Source organism: Oncorhynchus tshawytscha, linkage group LG08 (assembly GCF_018296145.1).
Source record: "Oncorhynchus tshawytscha isolate Ot180627B linkage group LG08, Otsh_v2.0, whole genome shotgun sequence".
Lineage (NCBI taxonomy): Eukaryota > Metazoa > Chordata > Actinopteri > Salmoniformes > Salmonidae > Oncorhynchus > Oncorhynchus tshawytscha.
This window is the reverse complement of record NC_056436.1, coordinates 49,912,917-49,933,656: the sequence shown is the minus strand read 5'-3', so window position 1 is coordinate 49,933,656 and position 20,740 is coordinate 49,912,917. Positions and strand designations below refer to the sequence as shown.

At 41.4% G+C, this 20,740-nt stretch overlaps 1 protein-coding gene across 1 annotated transcript in view; it reads left to right on the top strand.

The window, feature by feature from the left end:
• Nucleotides 1–14,972, top strand: part of LOC112256364 (zinc finger DHHC-type palmitoyltransferase 9) — a 42,617-nt gene extending 27,645 nt beyond the window's left edge. Inside the window, exons 3-9 of the mRNA XM_024429564.2 lie at nucleotides 3,212–3,370; nucleotides 4,843–4,980; nucleotides 7,073–7,121; nucleotides 7,433–7,535; nucleotides 9,854–9,957; nucleotides 10,353–10,440; nucleotides 10,948–14,972. Coding sequence (XP_024285332.1) covers nucleotides 3,212–3,370; nucleotides 4,843–4,980; nucleotides 7,073–7,121; nucleotides 7,433–7,535; nucleotides 9,854–9,957; nucleotides 10,353–10,440; nucleotides 10,948–11,154 — 848 coding nt within the window. The 3' untranslated portion in view covers nucleotides 11,155–14,972. The remainder of the gene's footprint in view (nucleotides 1–3,211; nucleotides 3,371–4,842; nucleotides 4,981–7,072; nucleotides 7,122–7,432; nucleotides 7,536–9,853; nucleotides 9,958–10,352; nucleotides 10,441–10,947) is intronic.
• The last annotated feature ends 5,768 nt before the right edge of the window (nucleotides 14,973–20,740 follow it).

The following is a 20,740-nucleotide window of genomic DNA, read 5'->3' as shown; positions in this document are numbered from 1 at the left end:
ACGACGTGTATAAAACCCTATATGACTGACAGGTGGCGCTGTAAGATGGCTACACCCCACCGTGTAGCCATCTTGGTGGTACTCCTCCATTGTAAAATAAAAAAAATAGATTTTGGAAGCTGTCGAAATGCATTTTTATGTCTACATTTGGTTTTTTTTCTCATGTTTATTCTATTACAGACAGCTTAATGTATACTTCTAAATTATATTATGTGAGCAAAAATAAATAAAAACATGCCTTTATAAACTATTCACACCCTGTGAGTTTCAAATTTATGTGGGATTCAAATTATTTTGACATTTCTTGTCAACGATCTACACAAAATACTCAAAGTGGAGGAAAATGTTGTACATTTGTAAAAATATTATGTTAAATAAACCACTAATATACAGTATTTAGGCTTGCCATAAAGGGGTTGAATACTTATTGACACATTTCATATTTTTATTTGAAATACATTTTTAGAAATGTATAAAAACATTGACATTATGGGTATTATATGTAGGCCAATGACAAAAAAATATATATATTAAATCCATTTTAAATTCAGGCTGTAACACCAAAAATGTGGTTGTGAATACAGTGAAGGCACTGTTTATATACAATACATTTTTGGAGAGTACTAATGTTACTGTCCCCACTAAAACAATAAAGTACTTAAATACATGTCATTTTGTCCTTGAAACACTTAATTGAAATACTGTAGAATTCCATAGAGGACTGTACCATGTGGCGCAGCGGTCTAAGGCACCGCATCTCAGTGCTACAGGTCACTACAGACCCTGGTTCGAATTCCGGGTTGTAATCACAACCGGCCGTGATTGGGAGTCCTATAGGGCAGCACACAGCTCCGGTGCTGTCACTTGGCCCATTAGTGGCTAGTTCCTAGAGGAATGCTAACAGTATAAGATCCTCATGAAATACATCATGAAATTGGGCCGATGAAGACCGGCTTTTCCCAAGGGACTGCTAGTGTAACCGATGTGAAATGGCTAGCTAGTTAGCGGGGTGCACGCTAATAGCGTTTCAATCGGTGAGACCTTGAAGTAGTTGTGCCCCGGGCCACGGCTTTTGAGCGCTGGGTAACGATGCTTCGAGAGTGGCTGTTGTCGGTTTGTGCAGAGGGTCCCTGGTTCAAGCCCTGGTAGGGGCGAGGAGAGGGACGGAAGCTTTACCGTTACACTAGCTAGCTACATTAATCCACAAAGCAATGGTTTTAAGTAGAATGTGGTTTTGATTCACATGTGATTCGATTTATTAAAAGCCTGGTGTTTCTTTAAGTGTTTGTTCACTATGTGAAGAAGACATTTGACCGCCATCTTGTGTGCTGTACACTATTGATTTGGCCTGTTCAGTGTTGACTTTTTTTCATCAATGGCGGTATCAAAATCCTTATTATATTCTGCTTTAACCATGCAAAGACTTTGGAAGTGGTATGGCCTATGAGGTGGTAATGCTTTCGAACTGTAAATGTTTGATTTTGGGTCAAGTTGTGCTGTCCACCTGTCCTAGCAGGTATTCCTACTGGCAGTATTCAGTCATGTTATTCCGTTTATCCAAATGAACCATAAAGGAAAGGTTCAACCATTTTGAATGTTTTATAATGTTATATTTTCTGATTTGATCTATCGATTCCCTGGATCATTTCATGTTTTCATGTGTATCTGAGTGGACGTAGCAACGTGATAAAGTCGCTCAGACTGGATGTTAACAGGAATACGACTTTTAGATCGGAAACGTGTATTAGATTTCAGTACTGGCCCGATTTTCATAACTCGGGAGGATGTCTTCTCTCGAATAAGCAATTTATCATATTTTTGTGATTCTTACCTCGATACATTTTTTAAATTTAACGTAGGGTATAGCATATTTTTCTCTCTTTTAGTCTAGTGACTTGCTTGGTGCCTTTGCCCAGAGATATTATAGAAATGAGATGGGAATCCAATGAACAGAGGAAGGTGTTACGCCCCACCAGGCATGACTGACCAATCGTGTTCCCGTTGTCATGCTGCGTCTCGCAAGTTCATTATTTCACATCGCACATCTGTTTTATACTTATTGTTGACGAAATTCGTGTTAATGTTGGTTTTGAGCTAGCGCCCAATAGACTCACATTGAAGGGGGAGAGCTCCTTGTCCCAGAATCGTCCAGAATGCACCAAGCGGCCCATTGACGTAGCACGACAACGTTTTCCCATCTCCTCAAAAGTATATAAATTATGCCGTTGAGCATGTTCGACTCCACTCTGAGGCACATCGATATTCAGGTTGAACATGGTGAGATTGTCGACTCCTAAATTGATTAGTCCAGTTTGTTTAGGCGACGTAAGTTAACCAGCCATGTTACATGCGGATATTGTCTTTGGTGTTATTGGCTAGCCAGCCAGCCCATAGAGAGAGCATTGCAACAGATTCCCACAGCTATTTCCCATGTTGCTACCAACGTCATAACCCCACAATGAAACATTTGTTCACACAAAAAAAGTGTTATTTAACACTGTAAATTCTAAAGGAAGAAGTGGATTTTTCCTTTTAAACGATTCATGTTACTGTAAACAGGACTACATACCCTGGCACAACAAGACCCATCGTCCCAGGTCCAGGTTAATACATTTTTAAAAAGCAACAGTCCTGCTATGCTTTAACATCATGGTAAATAACTGACCGGTGTGTGTGCGTGTGTGTGTGTGTGTGTGTGTGTGGAACCTTGGGCTGAAGCGACATTCAAGGTTCGACGATTCACATTTGTGTGTGCTTCCAAAGCCCTTCATTTTTAACCGCCATTGTGGCTCTAAACTCACGGCCTCACTGTGTAGATATTAAACCCGACTGGAAGCTTTGAATACAATACTTTGAAGTGTGGCGATGGAGCTAGCAACAGGCAATGCAATAGAATTGATGCTCTACTATATGATTATGTGTGTGGTAGAGGCACTCTGGGTCAATTGTTTGAATTCTGGTTAAGTCTGGTATATTTAGTTGATTTAATGTAATTTTCCTGTGGTCGATCTATGACTTCTAACTTGTTAAATGCGGATTATCATCCATGATTAAGACATGTCTGAAGCCTATTTATAATTATTCTTGATTTAAAGGCAATTTAGGCTTAACCTGCGTGTGAAACTTGCACTACACAGTATGAACATGAATAGATATGACTCCATTTGTTAACTGAGTATAATCCCAAATGGCCACCTTTTTGTTGTCTCAGAGGCGGCTAATGGGAACGTCCCGGCTGGGCAGCGGCCTCCACCTCGGATCCGCAACGTCCAAATCAACGGGCAGATCGTCAAACTGAAGTATTGCCACACCTGCAAGATCTTCCGACCGCCTCGCGCCTCACACTGCAGTATCTGTGACAACTGTGTGGGTAAGAGAGAGCACTCTTCTCCCTTCAGTCAATTCATCTTGTTCTTATCATGAAAGAAGACTCAGTCTGAAAATAACATATTCATTTCAATTCACTCAGACTGGATATTGTGTGAAAACTAGCTTATTTTTATCAGTGTGTGAAGGACACATTCTGCTGATGCAAGTTTTTATTTGTTTGCCCAAGCCTTGAACTTACCTACATTTATTTGTCAGTGTTTTAGAATTTTTTTATTGGAAATAGTTTTAATCTAAAGCTCTATTGATAATTTCCATATCCGGAGATGGGCCATTCTACAGCTGAATGGGTTTCCAGTGGGGATTTGGAATGCTGCCATGTTTTATTCATTCTCCCCAGATCTCTACAAAGTACTCTTTGGAATGTTTATTGAGGATAGTTTTTCATGTGTGGGCATGAACATGTCAAGCTTTGCAGAATAACAGTATTTGGGCTAGTCATGTTTGAACCATGCATTTGGCCTTTAAACATCAGTTATTGTGTATTACCCACTCCCCCAAAATCCGTGTGCTGTGTCATGCTGGTCACACACAACCAGCATGACACAGCAGCCTGGGACAGCCAGCCAGCCTCCTTATGGCTCAGGCCCCTTTACTCTGCAGTAAGGGATCAATATGATCAATGAATCAATAAAGGCTGTGGGTTTAATGGTCATCTGTCTTTGCACAGGAGTTGGACAAAACAAAATACATGACCTTTCTTCAATGCAATCAAGTCTGTTGCGGTATTGTAATGAATTAAAAACATAGATTTTTCACACATTTGAGTAAAACTAGTGGGTGTGGTTAATAGCTGGAAGGAAGGTGTTTTCCATGAACCTGTCGTACAATATCTAGTAGTTGATTATACACACTGGGCTCCTTTATATATACAGTACATCAACAAATCATATTGATGGTTTTTCCTCATTCCAGATATGCTTCAATGCAGAAGTGCCCCCACCTGCATGCTGCCATCATATATGTTTTAATGTGTACGTGTTGTCTGCCACAGGGAGAAAAGTGTAAAGCTGTCTGACCCTGGATAGCTTCACTCTGGCTCTGGTCCTAGTGTAATGAAGAAACAGGGGTCACTATATTTAGATCAGAGAAAAAGGCATTCTAGGGAAATGGCTCTTATTTCCTGTCAACTGCGTGCTTGTGTTTGAGGGATTGGGACCTATTGTAAGCAGAGGACATTGGCTAATAGCTACTTTACCTTTGTTGAACTTGGTTGTTATTGACAGAATGAGTTTTCAATGACTACCCAGCTAAATCATTTTTAAATTTATTTTCATTTTTGTTCAACCTTTTAACCAGCAGAACTTTGGGGAAGGGTCTATCCAACGCACTCATTGACACCTCCACAAGTTCAATTGAACTTAGTGTGTTTTTGTGTGTGTGTTGAAATGTACATTTTGAACCTCTTCCCTCTCCTCTCCATCTTTGACCGCCTCCCGCTCCTCTTTTCCACAGATCGTTTTGACCATCACTGCCCCTGGGTGGGCAACTGTGTGGGCAAGAGAAACTACCGCTACTTCTACCTGTTCACTCTGTCCCTGTCCCTGCTTACCATCTACATCTTCACCTTCGCCATCGTACACGTGGTGATGCGTGAGTACTGTTGTTCCTTCATAGTTTCGCTACATAGGTGTCAGTCGAGACCAGAGCAGAATAGAATAACAAAAACAATAGAATAACAAAAGCAAATGTAGATTCAGGTCAGTTTCAGACCATGGCAGTACTTTAAGGCTGTGTTTACAGATTTGGGCGATTCACAGGTGTGCGTGGAAACCGTGACTCTTGACAGTTGAGAGAGTGTATTCGATCGGGAAGGGTCAGTGAGAGAGTGAGGGATGCAGACTAAATATGATGAAAAAGAGACCTAGTTCAGCTGAGGCTTGACTGGAGCGTAACTGCCTGGATGACCCATTCACTCACACACTTCCCTTTGATCTGTTCCTATACGTGGGACTTTACAGACAGCGAGATGGCAGGGAAAAGCAGAGGGCATTTACAGTCAGGATAATTGACTCCAGGCTTGTGATCTTTATTCAAGCCACAGCCTGCGCACTGTCAATGTTATCCCTAATTTTAATGAATAGTTTTGTTTTTTTAATGGTCGAGTGAGTGAGGGGAATATGTAAGTGTACGTCTTGGAGCTTATTAGGAGTGTGTGTTTCACCGTGCCTTTTGGAAAGTATTCAGACCCCTTGACTTTTTCACATTTTGTTTAGTTATTCTAAAATGAAATGAATAAAAAAGAAATCCTCAGCAATATACACTCAATACCGCATAATGACAGAGCAAAAACAGGTTTTTAGACATTTTTGCTAATTTATCAAAATAAAAAAATCATTTTCATAACTATTCAGACCCTTTGCTATGAGACTTGAAATTGAGCTTCGGTCCATCCGGTTTCCAATGATCATCCTTGAGATGTTTCTACAACTTGTTTTGGAGTCCAACTGTGGTAAATTCAATTGATTGGACATGATTGGAAAGGCACACACCTGTCTATATAAGGTCCCACATTTGACAGTGCATGTCAGAGAACAGATCTGGGGAAGGGTATCAAAAAGTTTCTGCAGCATTGAAGGTCCCCAAGAACGCAGTGGCCTGCATTCTTAAATTGAAGAAAATCGGAACCACCAAGACTCTTCCTAGAGCTGGCCGCCCGGCCAAACTGCGCAATCGGTGGAGAAGGACCTTGGTCAGGGAGGTGAGCAAGAAATCAATGGTAACTCTGCCAGAGCTCCGGAGTTCCACTGTGGAGATGGGAGAACCTTCCAGAAGCACAACGATCTCTGCAGGTTTCCACCAATTAGGCCTTTATGGTAGAGTGGCCAGACGGAAGACACTCCTTAGTGAAAGGCACGTGAAAGCAGGCTTGGAGTTTGGCAAAAGGCACCTAAAGACTCTCAGACCATGAGAAACAAGATGCTCTGGTCTGATGAAACCAAGATTGAACTCTTTGGCCTGATTACCAAGCGTCACGTCAGGAGGAAACCTGTCACCATCCCTACGGTGCAGCATGTTGGTGGCAGCATCATGCTGTGTGGATGTTTTTCAGCGGCAGGTACTGGGAGACCAGTCAGGATCGAGGCAAAGATGAAGGGAATAAAGTACATAGAGATCCTTGATGAAAACCAGCTCCAGAGCACTCAGGACCTCAGACTGGGGAGAAGGTTTACCTTCCAACAGGACAACGACCCTAAGCACTCACCCTAAGCACTCAGCTAAGAACTAATCCCTGAATGTCTGAGTGGCCCTGCCAGAGACTTGAACCTGATCGAATATCTCTGGAGAGACTTGAAAATAGCTGTGCAGCGACGCTCCCCATCGAGCCTGACAGAGCTTGAGAGGATCTGCAGAGAAGAATGGGAGAAACTCCCCAAATACAGGTGTGCTAAGCTTGTAGTGTCAGACCCAAAAGACTTGAGGCTGTAATAGCTGCCAAAGGTGCTTCAACAAAGTACTGAGTAAAATGTCTAATTTTAATACATTTGCAAAAATGCCTAAAAACCTGATTTTTGTCATTATGGAGTATTGTGTGTAGATTTATGGGGGGGGGGAACTAACAATTTTAATCAATTTGAAAATAAGGCTAACTATCACAGTGGAAAAAGTCAAGGGTCTGAATACTTTCTGAATGCACTGTATATGCTCCACAGAACATTCTTTAACTATGTGCTCCTCTCTACAGGTTCGGTGGACTCTGGGTTTGTGAAGACACTACAAGACACACCTGGAACATATCCTTTCAGTTCCACATAAATCTACAGTTCACAATACCATCTGGTTATTGACCCACAGGGCCACTGTGGTTTACTTTTTAAACCTAAAAGAATCAGACATTCATAATAATTGTAAGATAGACAGGTTTGAGTCATCATGTTATATGAAGTTATAAAATGAATCATCCCTGGGGCATTTAACATAAAATTATCTAAATCAGTAGTGATTGCAGTAACCGCATGTTCGACAAAGACCTATCCTTGACCTGTGGACTTAGCGCTTGTAGTACTGTTACTGTTTCTGTCCTGTTTCTTTAACCCCATCCCACTGTGCTGGAAGTGTTGGTGTGCTTCTTCACCTTGTGGTCAGTAGTGGGACTGACAGGCTTCCATTCTTATCTTATCTCCCTCAACCAGACCACCAATGAGGATGTGAGTATATCTATTCTCTACCATTCACTACTCCTATTACAGGGGCTGTGTCTCAACAGTTTAAACTGTCTGCCTCTCCTCTTTTTATCCAGCACGGGTGATTATGGAGATGAGGAAGGAAGGATGTTTTAGATTATTGACACAGCTGGTAGTCTCAGAAATCATGAGGGATTCTCTTGGTAACTTCAAAAAGGGACAAATAAATCCAGGAAGGGTCCTCCTCAGACAACTCTCACCAACAAATCATGAGATTGGGTAGGTGGGGCTTAAAATGCAGACAGGAATTGTGCATATGAAAATGTCTTACCATAGCTTGTAGGCAGACATGACAGAACGTTGCAATTTGAAGCCAAAGTTTGCAGGCCAAACCTTTGCAGTAGTTTTTATTCAAGGTTGACACAAACTAGCCACTTGCGAAATGCACTTATTCAAAATATTCTAGATGCTATTTTGTGTCTGAGGGGTGTTTACGCTTAGGGCAACAAGCGGATAAGGCGGTGGCGTAAGAAAGCCGGATGTCCCACCTTTCCTCTATGCTAAACTGATGTTGTCTAAGTACAGGCGTGCCTGCTGGAACATTGGCACGTTGTAGGAGGCAACTCGTCTAATGTAGCGACTACACAGTCGGGACTCGAGTTAAAGTTTTTACATTACCACAGATCTGGGATCAGATTAACGCTATCCCTAATCCGAACCATAATGCAGTAAGACCTGACCCTGTGTCAGTTGATAGGAGCTGCTTCACTCCAGGGTTCTGTTTTAAATGCTCAAAGTGGAGTGCTGGCATGGCTGGAAAGATAAATATACACTCAGGGTGGGTGATGTAAACACTCAAGTTCTCCAGTCAGCTATCACCTTGGCAACCACAAAGTATAATAAGTAGAATAATTTTGCACGCCCACTTTTTCAGTTTTTGATTTGTTAAAAAAGTTTGAAATATCCAATAAATGTCGTTCCACTTCATGATTGTGTCCCACTTGTTGTTGATTCTTCAAAAAAAATACAGTTTTATATCTTTGTTTGAAGCCTGAAATATGGCAAAAGGTCGCAAAGTTCAAGGGGGCCGAATACTTTCGCAAGGCACTGTATATGTAGTTGTCCACATATTCTAAGTCCGAACCGTCCAGAGTAGTGAAGCTAGTCGGGCAGGCGGGTGTGGGCAGCAAACGGTTGAAAAGCATGCATTTAGTTTTACTAGTGTTTAAGAGCAGTTGGAGGCCACGAAGGAGTGTTGTATGGCATTATTGAAGCTTGTTTGGAGGTTTGTTAACACATTGTCCAAAGAAGACACCATTACGTATACATCTGGCCCGTCTGAGTAGAGGTGGAATAGGGAATCACCCGCAGCAAGAGCGACATCGTTGACATATACAGAGAAAAGAGTTGTTCCGAGAATTTAACCCTGTGGCATCCCCATAGAGACTGCCAGAGGTCTGGACAACAGGCGCTCCGATTTGACACACTGAACTCTATTGGTAAAGGAGACACTGAATATCCCTTTGAGCATGGTGAAGCTATTCATTAAGCTTTGGATGGTGTATCAATTCACCCAATCAATACAAAGATACAGGTGTCCTTTCTAACTCAGTTGCCGGAGAGGAAGGAAACCTCTCAGGGATTTTAAAACATAGTTTAATGGCTGTGATAGGAGACAAATGAGGAGTGAAAAGGACGTTTGTATAAAAAATATTCCGAAACATGCATCATGTTTGCAATAAGGCACTAAAGTATTACTGCAAAGCAATTCAATTTTGTCCTGATTAGAAAGCATTATGTTTGGGGCAAATCCTACACATCACTGAGTGCCAATCTATATTTTCAAGCATAGTGGTGGCTGCATCATGTTATTGGTATGCTTGTAATTGTTTAAGGACTGTTGAATTTTTCAAGACTTAAAAAAAATTGAATGGTGCCAAGCACAAGCAAAATCCTAGAGGAAAACCTGGTTCAGTCTTCTTTCCAACAGACACTGGGAGGCAGTCACCTTTCAGCAGGACAATAACCTAAAACTCAAGGCCAAACATACACTAGATGTTCCAAAGTGGCCTTGTTAGTTTTGACTTAAATTGGCATGAAAATCTATGGCTAGACTTAAAAATGGCAGTCTAGTAATTATCAACAATCAACTTGACAGAGCTTGAAGAATTAAAAAAAAATCATGTGTAAATGTTGTACTATCCAGGAGTGCAAAGCTCCTTAGAAACTTACCCAGAAAGACTCTCAGCTGTAATCACTGACAAATGTGATTGACTCAGGGGTTTCAGTACTGATCTAATCAAGATTTTTTTTTACGGGTGGCTGTATTTTGTGTTTTACAGATCAAAGGCTCATGGTCGGGAAAGAACCGGCTGCAAAACCCCTACAGCCACAAGAACATCGTCAAGAACTGCTGTGAAGTGTTATGTGGGCCTGCATACCCCAGGTACTGTACAGAAGGAGCACAATTCTGTGCTCATAGGATTAACTAGTGTAGAAAATACTCTGCTGCTTTGGTTTTCATTGTTTTTCCCTCTCATGGTCTCTTTCTCTCTTGCTACTTCTCTTTCTTTATCTTCCTCTTGCTAATTTCCCTCTACTATTCTTCTCCTCTATAGCCACCCTCTGGTCCTCCCGCCCTTTCCGACCCTCCCTCGTCTCACTCTCACTACTTTCTTGTTTGCTTAGTGTCTAATATTATTCCTCTCTCTCATGTAGCCTCCCTTTATCCTCCTCCCTTACCTCCCTCCTTTGTCTTTCTCTCATTTCTCTCTCACTCTCTCCTTTTCTGTTCAGTGGTGAATAGGGTGTTGTTGATAACTGTCTGTCTCCCCTTGGCAGTGTCTTGGACAGAAGAGGGCTGACGCAGGATGATTTGCCTGTTCCTGCGTCCACTGCCGCCCAGAGCAATCCAGTGCCACAGACCACAGTAAGCCCACGCACGCACGCACGCACGCAAATTTACTGTCTGGCACTGAAATGGTTTCAGCTTGCCAGACACGAAGCATTAGTACAGTGAACGTGCATACAATGTAGCCTAAATCAATTGCATAGAGGGAGGAGAGCAAAGGGGGTGAACGATGTACTGTAGAGCAGAAACCATTTTCCTTTTTTTAAATAAAGATACTATTAATGTACTCGGCAGCTCACAGTTCTGTAGACATTTTGTCTGTACAGATGCCATTTTGTACTGGTGTGTAGTCTGTCCTACTATAGCCATTTTGTACTGGTGTCTAGTCTGTCCTACTATAGCCATTTTGTACATTGCAATGTCTACAGTTGCCATCTACTGTAGCCATTTTGTGCCTCACTTTGTCAGTATTTTTTTACTGGTGCAATATCTTGTCTTTTCACATCCCCTGAATTCAAATACAGGGCAGCTATCAATAGTTTAGTCTTGATTCATGTTCCCTATTGTTTCATGTTCCCTCTGTAGAAAACTACAGCTCCACTCATCCCCAACGAGCACACCCCTGACGACGCCAAGTCCAGCATCGCAGACTCGGCCATCTCCCACGCAGAGAAAGGAAGCCCCTCCCCCAAGAAGGAGAAGCCTTCCACTCCCGCCAAAGTCCCGCCCCTGGCCTCACCTGAAACTGACGTGGAGGCCTCCATCATTATCGCCAAGGAGAAGGCGCTCTAGCTGCGTGGTGGGGGTGGAGACTCCTTCCTTGCCCCGCCCAAAGTCAGTTTATCACTAAAATGCTCTGTCTGGACCTGTGAGGAGACACTTTAATCAACCTCTATATGAGTGAAAAGCATCTATCTGCCTGTAATGAGTGGGAAATGACTGCAGGGCTCTGACCCTGCTCATTCCACCAGATATGTAGAGTTGGTGCCCCACACCAAACCCTGTCTCTCCCCTAACTCAGTGACTGCAGGACTGCTTGATAGACATTCACACTTCAGAAGGGTGGGGTTGGGTATTAGGGGCTGGTGGCTCGGCACCTTTCTCGTTCCCCTGAACATTGCGTGGATAAACACAGAGAATGGTGAAACTGTGGGACGAACTGCGATATCACTGGATGCAGATGACTATATTCCCCGGGTAGTGTGAGGCTGAGGGTGTCCTAAAATGTGCACCCGTACCCAGGCACCTCTGGCTTATGGCTACCTGTGGACTCGCTCTGATTTTGTTAATTCTACTTTTTCTGTCTTTTGTTTTTGTTTTATAGCCGTGATGATGACTTTTTAAAATGTGAAAAGGCCAGTTCTAACATACTAGCTTTTGTGTTGTAAACCCTCTTAACACATACACACTATTAGACCGTTCTCATCTTCTCGACTGAACCACACGAACAGCCCCCTATGCAATTAATGGGAAAGTTGGCCGTTTGGATAATGAGAATATAAGGCCTGACAACTTGTTTTAGGGTGTGTTTTAACAGTAGAACATAGTGGTGAAAGGAAACAAATACCATGGGAGGCAATATCTCAGCCATCATGTTGTCTCTTCCGGGAAGTCAAATGACAGTACCTGATTTCCACTGATATTGCTGCGTCGAGTTCTATCCTAATTAGCATCTCTGACTAGATTTGTTGAGATGAAGGTGCCGCCTCGGGCTACCGTCCTTCCATTTTTATACTGTTATAGCAAAAGGTCCAGTTATTCTGGAATAGTTGAACATCCACATTTGCGCTGACCGTTTGCAGGGGGTACACGCTCAGAGTTCCTGTATCTAGCATTAGAAATGGACACTTTGCCACTGTCCCCGGAGTGTGTCTGGGTAGGCGTGTGTCAGTGTTGGGGGTCATTTCAATTCAGTCAATTCAAGAAAGTAAAATGAAATAAATGTTCCAAGAAACAAACAAACAAAAAAGTGTACCCTCTGAATTGACTGCATTTGTATTGGAAACCCCAACCTTTGTGTGTGTGTGTGTGTGTGTGTGTGTGTGTGTGACAGAAGGCCTGATTGCTGCTGACAGTAGACACTAGTTACAGTGCCTTATCGAGAAGCTGCGCTATCACATGCGACTATAACTGTAAGGTTGTCTATCTACAGAGAAGACCCTCAGACTCCAGTTCACGACTCGGGCACTCCAAATCGTACACGCAGACTGTCCAACGAGAAACAACGTCGCTTTTTATAGTTACCAATGAGACTGCAAAAAAAAAAAAAGATGAAGTAAAGCCATTGTTTAAATGTACATACCCGTATGTAGGTGTTAAAAAAAAACTAACTTGGATCTATTTCTGATGAAAAGAGACCCAGGTTGTCTGTTTTTGGAAAGTGCATGTGTCCAGTGTTAGATATTTGCCTGTGTAAGAAGGCCTGCCCTGCTTCTTGCAAGTCATGCAACTCCTGAATTTGTCCTCCTAGCGTTCACTGTCAACTTGGTGTCCTTGCTCCATGTCATGATCCATTGATGAGGAAAGCTTTCATTGTTTCCACGCCTCCATGCCTCACTCTTTCGCCTCCTCTCTTCCAATCCATCTTTCCCAGGGAAGATGTTCTGTTCCCCAGGCAACAGAGTCACGGCCAAAGCCATCTGCGACAGGCTCATTATCAAGACTGAAGCTGCTTTCTCTCTCGCTTTCTCCTGTCAACACATTCCGTTAATTTCACACCAAATGGAGCAGAGGATTATGGGGGTTTGTGAGAGGTGGGGCAAGGAGGTTGAGAATTGCAGGTGCTTCAGTTCAAGACAACTCGAAGGGACAGGATTCACAAAGGGATAAGTCTGTGAGACTGGCTTGCCTGACTGTTGGGTGATGTGTTAAACTGATAGTGGTTGGAGAGAGTCTGTATTACGCTTTGTGTTGTATGCAAGGCAGAGTAATTGTGATGTATACTTGTATAGAAACAGTATAACCACGTTGACGGTGTCGTTCAGCCTTTTCATATGCCCAAGATAATTGTACCCCACGATGAAGAGGGGACTGTAGATCTGTGTCCGTCCTTTCATTCATACGTTAGTCAGACGCGATATCTCAGACTGCCACTGGCCCTGTATTGATGAAACTTGGGTGAATGATGTATCTTGCCATAGAGATCCAGTATCTACTAAATTATACTGATTGGCCCAAAGCGAAAATGTGTTTAGTCAACACGCATTATCTCAATTGGCCCAAATGAGGGCAGTGCATCATGTTTACTATTGCCTTATTTATATATGAACAGAATGATACTGAAATAATCAGATTTAATGAATGGTAAGGATTGCAGAGCTACTGTATAGGGCCAAGCAGTGTGTTTATACTTTTGTTGATTTCATTTCACAAAGAGTCTCTTTTCCGGTGTATTTTTTATTGGAAATGTGAGTAGGGGAGTTACTAGTTGTTTCCATCTAGGCCCTTGCAGTGTTTTTCTCACTTTTATTTTTAAAATCTGGAGTAGACTTTACAACAATCTGGTGAAGTTCATGGAAGGGATTTACTTTAGGGAAGGAAAGATCAAATCCATATTCACTTGCGTAGTCTACAGATTCTGGAAGGATACTTGTGCTGTTGCCCCTCAACGCCGGTCAGGGTCAGTTTAGAGTTTTCCACACCAATGGTCTCTGCGTCCAGTATGAACAAAGTTGGAGGTAGTTTCGCTAGGCAATGCTAACTAGAGTTAGCAACTTCCTTCAAAACCGCACGCAGAGCCACACAAATGCTATCCTTGAGTTCATCTGACTCTGGGGAAGTAGATAAAGGTTCCCATTGACAAAATCCCAAAGTATCCCTTTAAGGTTAGGATTGGGGGAGGGGAAGCCGATCCTACTATAGATCTGTACCTAGGGGAAGTTTTACCCCGGAGCTGCTGAGAATGTAAGCCGCCTTCTGAAATGGACAACAAATGGATGTTTTAATCAAATAGTGGTGTACAGTATTTCCTGAATGTGTGTGTGTGTGTGTGTATTGAGAAGGCCTTTCAGGAAATCTATTAATTTTTATTTTTTATCTATTTTTGTCTTTCGGAGCAGTTGTTAGGTAAACCAATCCTATCAATTTAAGTTGATTTGTTTCCCCCCTGAATAGTATTCTGTTCTAGCCAGTTGTAAAAATTCTCTCTCCGTAGATAACTGTGCTGCTGCATTGCTGTCAATGGAAAGTGTGACCGTATTGGTGATTGTGATTTAACAAATGAAAAAGGGAATGTTCATGTTAAAGTTTAAGCTGGTTGAAAGATAATTGAAGGAATTGGACCCTTGTACTATTAATGTTATCGTTATGGGCATATAGTAATTGTCGATACAATGACTTGGGAAGTTTGGACTTTTTTCTCTCAATGTTTGGATGTATATTTTTGATTTATAATGTGAAAAGTACGTGACGAGGGTCTCTGATCTGAATGCTCTGATCTACATAACACCGTACGTAATGCAGTAGATACAATACCACAGATGGACTAATATTTATGTTCACATTGTTTAGTAATAACATTGTGATTACGTATATTTCATGATATTTCTCACTTCTTTTTACATGATTGATTGACATGTCTGGTAATTGAATGATGTTGTCATTATTATTAATCATCTTGTCTCTGAATTATTGCATGGAAAGGATTTTGACCGCTGACTACCAAATAATTTTCATACATGGAGGGACCAGGAAATCTGGTCACAATACACACAGTGGAAGGATAAGAGACATTTTAAAAACCATGAGTAGACACAGAACCTTGAACAGATAGTAATTGGATCATCTTGATCAGATCGTGAAAACCACATGTTAATGCAAGGTGCAACCAGGGCTATAAATAGACATTCTTTGACATCAACGAGATTGACCCTCTGGTCCCCATCTCAGTGACTATTCACCCGCTATTTGTTTGGAGTGGATATCTCAGAAATGAAGGTGTAGCGAAGGTATGGCTACAGCTACGCCATATTCTGACCTGGACTTAATTCCCTTATAATTCCACCACCTTTATGCGTGAGAGAACCAGGAATATGGGGCTCTATTCAATCCGCATTGCAAAAGTTCATCTTTACAGCGTGACTGAAATGTAATGGCAATGTTCCTGCTTTAGCAGAGACTGCATTCACAGTAAATGCTGCATATGTCGGCTCAATCGGAAATTCACTTTAGATTTCTAGCGTGGAATCTGTAAGCAGCTTTACAGATTGAATAGAGCCCAAGGTCGAGCGAACCTGACGGCTCCAAGTAGACAAAGCATCTACTTTATATTTTCTGATAGAATATCCATGAACTGCAATTTCTAAATTGATAAGCGCTCGGTAAATGAGCAATCCTTTTGGAGAAGGGGATTGTAAATAAACATAGCAATTGTTTTCGATGATTTTTCCTTATGATCCTGGGAGAAGAAGGCAAAAAGCAGTCATGGAAGGAAGCAAACTGAAAATCATAACATGACACGTATTGTGGCCCTTTTTCCACAGTGAAGTAGGTTATACATCAGTGGCGACTGGTGGGAGGATTTATAGCAGGACGGGATCATTGGAATGGATGGAACGGAGTCAAAAGTGGTTTCTATATGTTTGTTTGATACTTCCATTTATTCCACTCCAGCCATTACAATGAGCCCGTCCTCCTATTCATGGGTTGCATGTTTGGTCACAATATCGTTTTGAACGTTCTGTCGTGGAAATTCCTCCATATGGGACACTCAATTTATAATTTTAAGATTGACTTCAACAGTTAACTGGAGCGGTTCCAACAAACTTGATGCACCATTGTGAACGTCTGTCAGAAGCTCTACTGGGGCAGTCCCTTTAGTTCCTGTCCCTATTCTGCAGACAAGTTATATTTGTATGATTTTAGCTTATTCATCATTTATAATTAATTCATCATTAACGTTTGCTTCATTCATGTGACTGACCAATACTAGTTCATGCATGTGACAGACCAATACCGCACAAGGCTTCGTCTCCCTAAGCTGAGCCCTTGAAACAGGTCTTTCGTTCTCAGAACAAGGGTCTGGGCGTACTGCCAAGTTGAACGAATCCACACCATCAATATCTGCAATCAGTAACTTGCATGAGCACAGAAATTGGTTATTAGAAAAGCACAAACATTTAAAAAAAAATATCACTCAATCACTCAAGCTGTGATAATTATCATTACATTTTCATTTAAACATTAGATTATAGCTTCTATCAAAAGGTTCTGTTCTCCTATTAAAGTAAGGGAAATCAACCACAGAGTTACAGGGTCGGGGAGTCGGAGGGCTAATTCTTAGGGAGAAATCCCGGCCATCCAGCAAACCCAATCTGATGAGATTTGTATTGAAGCAAGACAAAAACAAAATGACAGCAATACACTTCATCATATCACTCGAGGTGGGGAAAACTTCAATCAATTTGGAGTAACTGTCAATCATTAACAACATACCTTTTTTCCTTTTACATGGAGGCATGGGAAGAAAATCTATTTGCATATTTAGCAAAGAGCTCCAGGGAATTGGTAATTCCCCCTTTTGGACACGACTCACATCGTGATTCATGCGCCCCCCAAAAAACACTGCCTGTTAATTAAAGTAACAAATCAAATTCGAATTGCAACCCTTGATGACTCTATCTTAACTTAACTCTCTCCCATAAGGTAATGGTAGAGTAGACGAGACAGGTGTCCCTCATTCAGGGTCAGCGCTCTCTCTCTCTCTCCTTCTCATGTTTCAAATCACACATAGGACTGTTGATGATAAATGATAAACTTCTTCCTAATTATAAGTGTTTACATAACCCATGAAATCTCACCCAATGTCTCTAGTCTTTCCAGTGATAGTGATCAGGCCTCACCAGAAAGTCAGAACAGATGTCAAAGGTCATTCATCCACATTGAGTGTTTATTTCCCTGTACCGCACGTTATTTAACGATATTTCAAACATATTGTGTATCAGGTTTACATTGGGTTTTTCAGTACATTTCTTATCAAGAGAATTGACATGTGTGCACACAAAACTCTGACAATAGATACTTCAGAGAAATTAATTTGTGTGCCCTTTTAAGGTGCATCCTTTCTAACCTGTGAAAAACCCACTAAAATAAAAAGACCCCACGCAATAAATCAGTATCAACACCACTAACAAATATAAACTAAACAAACAAAATGACCTTACTTTATTTGGGGCTCCTTTAGCAGCCGGATTCAGTTACCTTCATACTAACTTCAAGGCACCAAAAACTTTGTAGAGGACATTGAAGAAGCCCTTGAAGAAAGAAAATAAACATCCGGTTAGTTTTCACTATGCTACATTTTAATCATTCCTAAACCTTCTTAATCATTAATCAAGTTTACTGCATCTTGGGCAGGAAGTCTTGATAAAACCATGCATATACAGATTTAAACTTCAGACACATCAGCTGATATGATGTTCCATAAAGATGAATAGGCACCTTCTTATTTAACTATTGTGTTGACATACAGTCCTGTGCTAACTGTCCCTGGGACATAAACTAGTCAAAATATGAAACCTGTTGTTTAACAAATCTGCCAAGATCTTCAAAAAGTCAGTAGTTGGTACTAAAAACATTAACTTGAATATACTTCAATTCGGGAAACCGTTCCACGTAATGGAAACAGATTATGTTTGTAGATGATATTTCCTTCTTACTTGTATAATTTGTGCTACCCAAACTATAGAATTTTAGTAATAATAATTGGAACTTGTCAAATACGTGTCTTATTCAATTATTCATACCTCGATCTCAAATGTACAACTATAACCTTGTTTGAGTTCAGTGAGTACTGACGGCTATCCATTGTTCCACAGGAAACTTATCTCTAACCCAAACACCAGATGGCGGCCTCTAATTTAATATCAGTCCCAATGTTCCATCCCTCTGTTCATCATGTGACCCTTTCTATAATGAAACATTTACAAAGATTTTGCATTATTAGAGTGCTATCTGAAAGCAACTAATATTACCATTCACTTTGTTGCTTTCACTGTTTCCTTCAACTAGGACTACCTTCTTTCCCAATAGGAAGCCCTTCTCAATCTCTACTGCTAATACACTAATTTCACTCTCAAACAATGTTCTGCTTTTCCCCTATTGCAAGGTTTAAAAACATAACTTTGTCAGTCTTGGAAGCCATTGTTTTTCATTTTAGTCTACCTTAACAATGTTACTCTATATAATTATTTCTGTAGTACATTCACTTTCTGCTTCACACTTATTACATGTCTATGTATGTAATGTAATGCGCTGAATTTTTATAAAATACTGACATTTCAGAGGGGAAGAGAAACTTTGGAGGGAGCGTCCTTTTTAAAAATTTCCCTTGAGGCTAGTCTCTTTCTAGGATCAACTTTCACTATAATTGTGCTGGCACTGTAGATCAGTCCCCTATATATGGCGTGCTCTGTCCATAATAAGTTTCTACCTAGCAAGTTAACCTCCAGTAACCCATTATACATTCATACATTGTTACTTTATCAAATCTAGTAACCTATTAATTTCTCGTAATACATTTTACACCACATACGTACGTCTACGTGTGGGTGTGCAAGTTGTATATGTGACTGACGGGCTCGAATCAATCTTATGGAGCAAAATATGTAATTGTGTTTTTTACATTGGATGAAAGTAGAGACTCCGAGCTAGAAAACAGTATTTCATACACTACAGTTGAGGAACAATGGGGAAAGTCATTCTGCTTTGAAAGTTGATCAACTTGTTACCTCACTTTTGAGAAAATGTCCTTTGAATGTTTTGGTACACCCACTGGAGAGCTCTTCTTTGTCTACACCCATTCAGCATCGTTCACACCCTCTAAAGCCTCAGCCCCACCCATCTCTTTAAGGATTCACATGTGAGGCCATGTTATAAACAACCAAAGATTTAAAGACTAACACGGAACCCAAACCGGCTGCACGCGTGCGCCATCGTGCATACATGTATTTTGTCCCCACACCAAACGTGATCACGACACGCAGGTTAAAATATCAAAACAAACTCAGAACCAATTACATTAATTTGGTGACAGGTCGAAAAGCATTAAACATTTGTGGCAATTTAGCTAGCTAGCTTGTACTTTCTAGCTAATTTGTCCTATTTAGCTAGCTTGCTGTTGCTAGCTAATTTGTCCTGGGATATAAACATCGAGTTGTTTTATATTATACCCGAAATGCACAAGGTCCTCTTCTCCGACAATTAATCCACACATAAAGCGGTCAACTGAATTGTTTCTAGTAATCTCTTCTCTTTCCAGGCTTTTTCTTTAACTTATATTGTGATTGGCATCTAAACATTCATAGTATTACCACGACGACCGACAACACCATTCGTCTTTCAATCACCCACTAGGGTATAACCAATGAGGAGATGGCACGTGGGTATCTGCTTCTATAAACCAATGAGGAGATGGGAGAGGCAGGACTTGCAGCGTGATCTGCGTCACAAATAAAACTCACTTCTAATTTAGCCCTTGGCAAATCAGACATTCGTTGACACGCGCGAGCAGTGTGGGTGCAATAATTTAATAATATAGATTTTTACATTTATTTTGCAGTGCACGTTATGCGAGCGGTGTAGTCAGGGTGTTAAAGCTGGTTTATTACTACAGGTGTGTTCGTAAATTTAATCTGGAGTGCCAGACAGTGCTCAGAGTGTGCTCTGGACGTTCGTAAACTCAAAGCGTTGTCTGACTGTCCATTCGTAAATTCAGAGCGTTTTGCTCTTGGAGCGTTAAGAGCGCACACTAGACACTCTGGCCGAGGTCTAGGGTTGATCTGAGCATTCTGACCTAACAACGGCAGTCAAGCACCCAAACTAACTGGCTAACGTTGGCTAGCTACTTCCAGACCCAAATGAGAGAACAACTCACTCTGAGAACTTTACTCACCCTAGCAGAGCTGGTTAGGCTGTTATGTTATCCAGAGCATTGGTGACTGGCTAGCCCATCTTCAAAGAAGCATCGTCCGGAGTGAATGGATGGAGAATAAACTCTGTAGTTCTGTTCAGGACTACACTACAAGTCACCGGGTACCAGACAACTTCAGAGGAGAACAACAGTAGAAGACTTGTTAGAACCCTTGTGGATCATCAGAGCTTTACAAGCATGCCGCGAAAAAGGCCCAACCCACTTTCAAAGGCGGCCCGGTTCCGGGAGATACGCGGCGAACCAAGACATTTCAGGTCAATGCATTCATGATTTCTTATGCCAAGCGGGCGACGGTTCGTGTGCAAAGTATACATTTGTAGTTTCTAAATGTAGCAATGTTAAGTGTCTCTGTCCCTCTCTCTCCATGTCTTTTGTAACAATTAGCCATATTGTTGTCAGTCCGCTAGGGACCTGTTTTTAATGTATTAAGTGTGTATGTTTAGCCTGTGT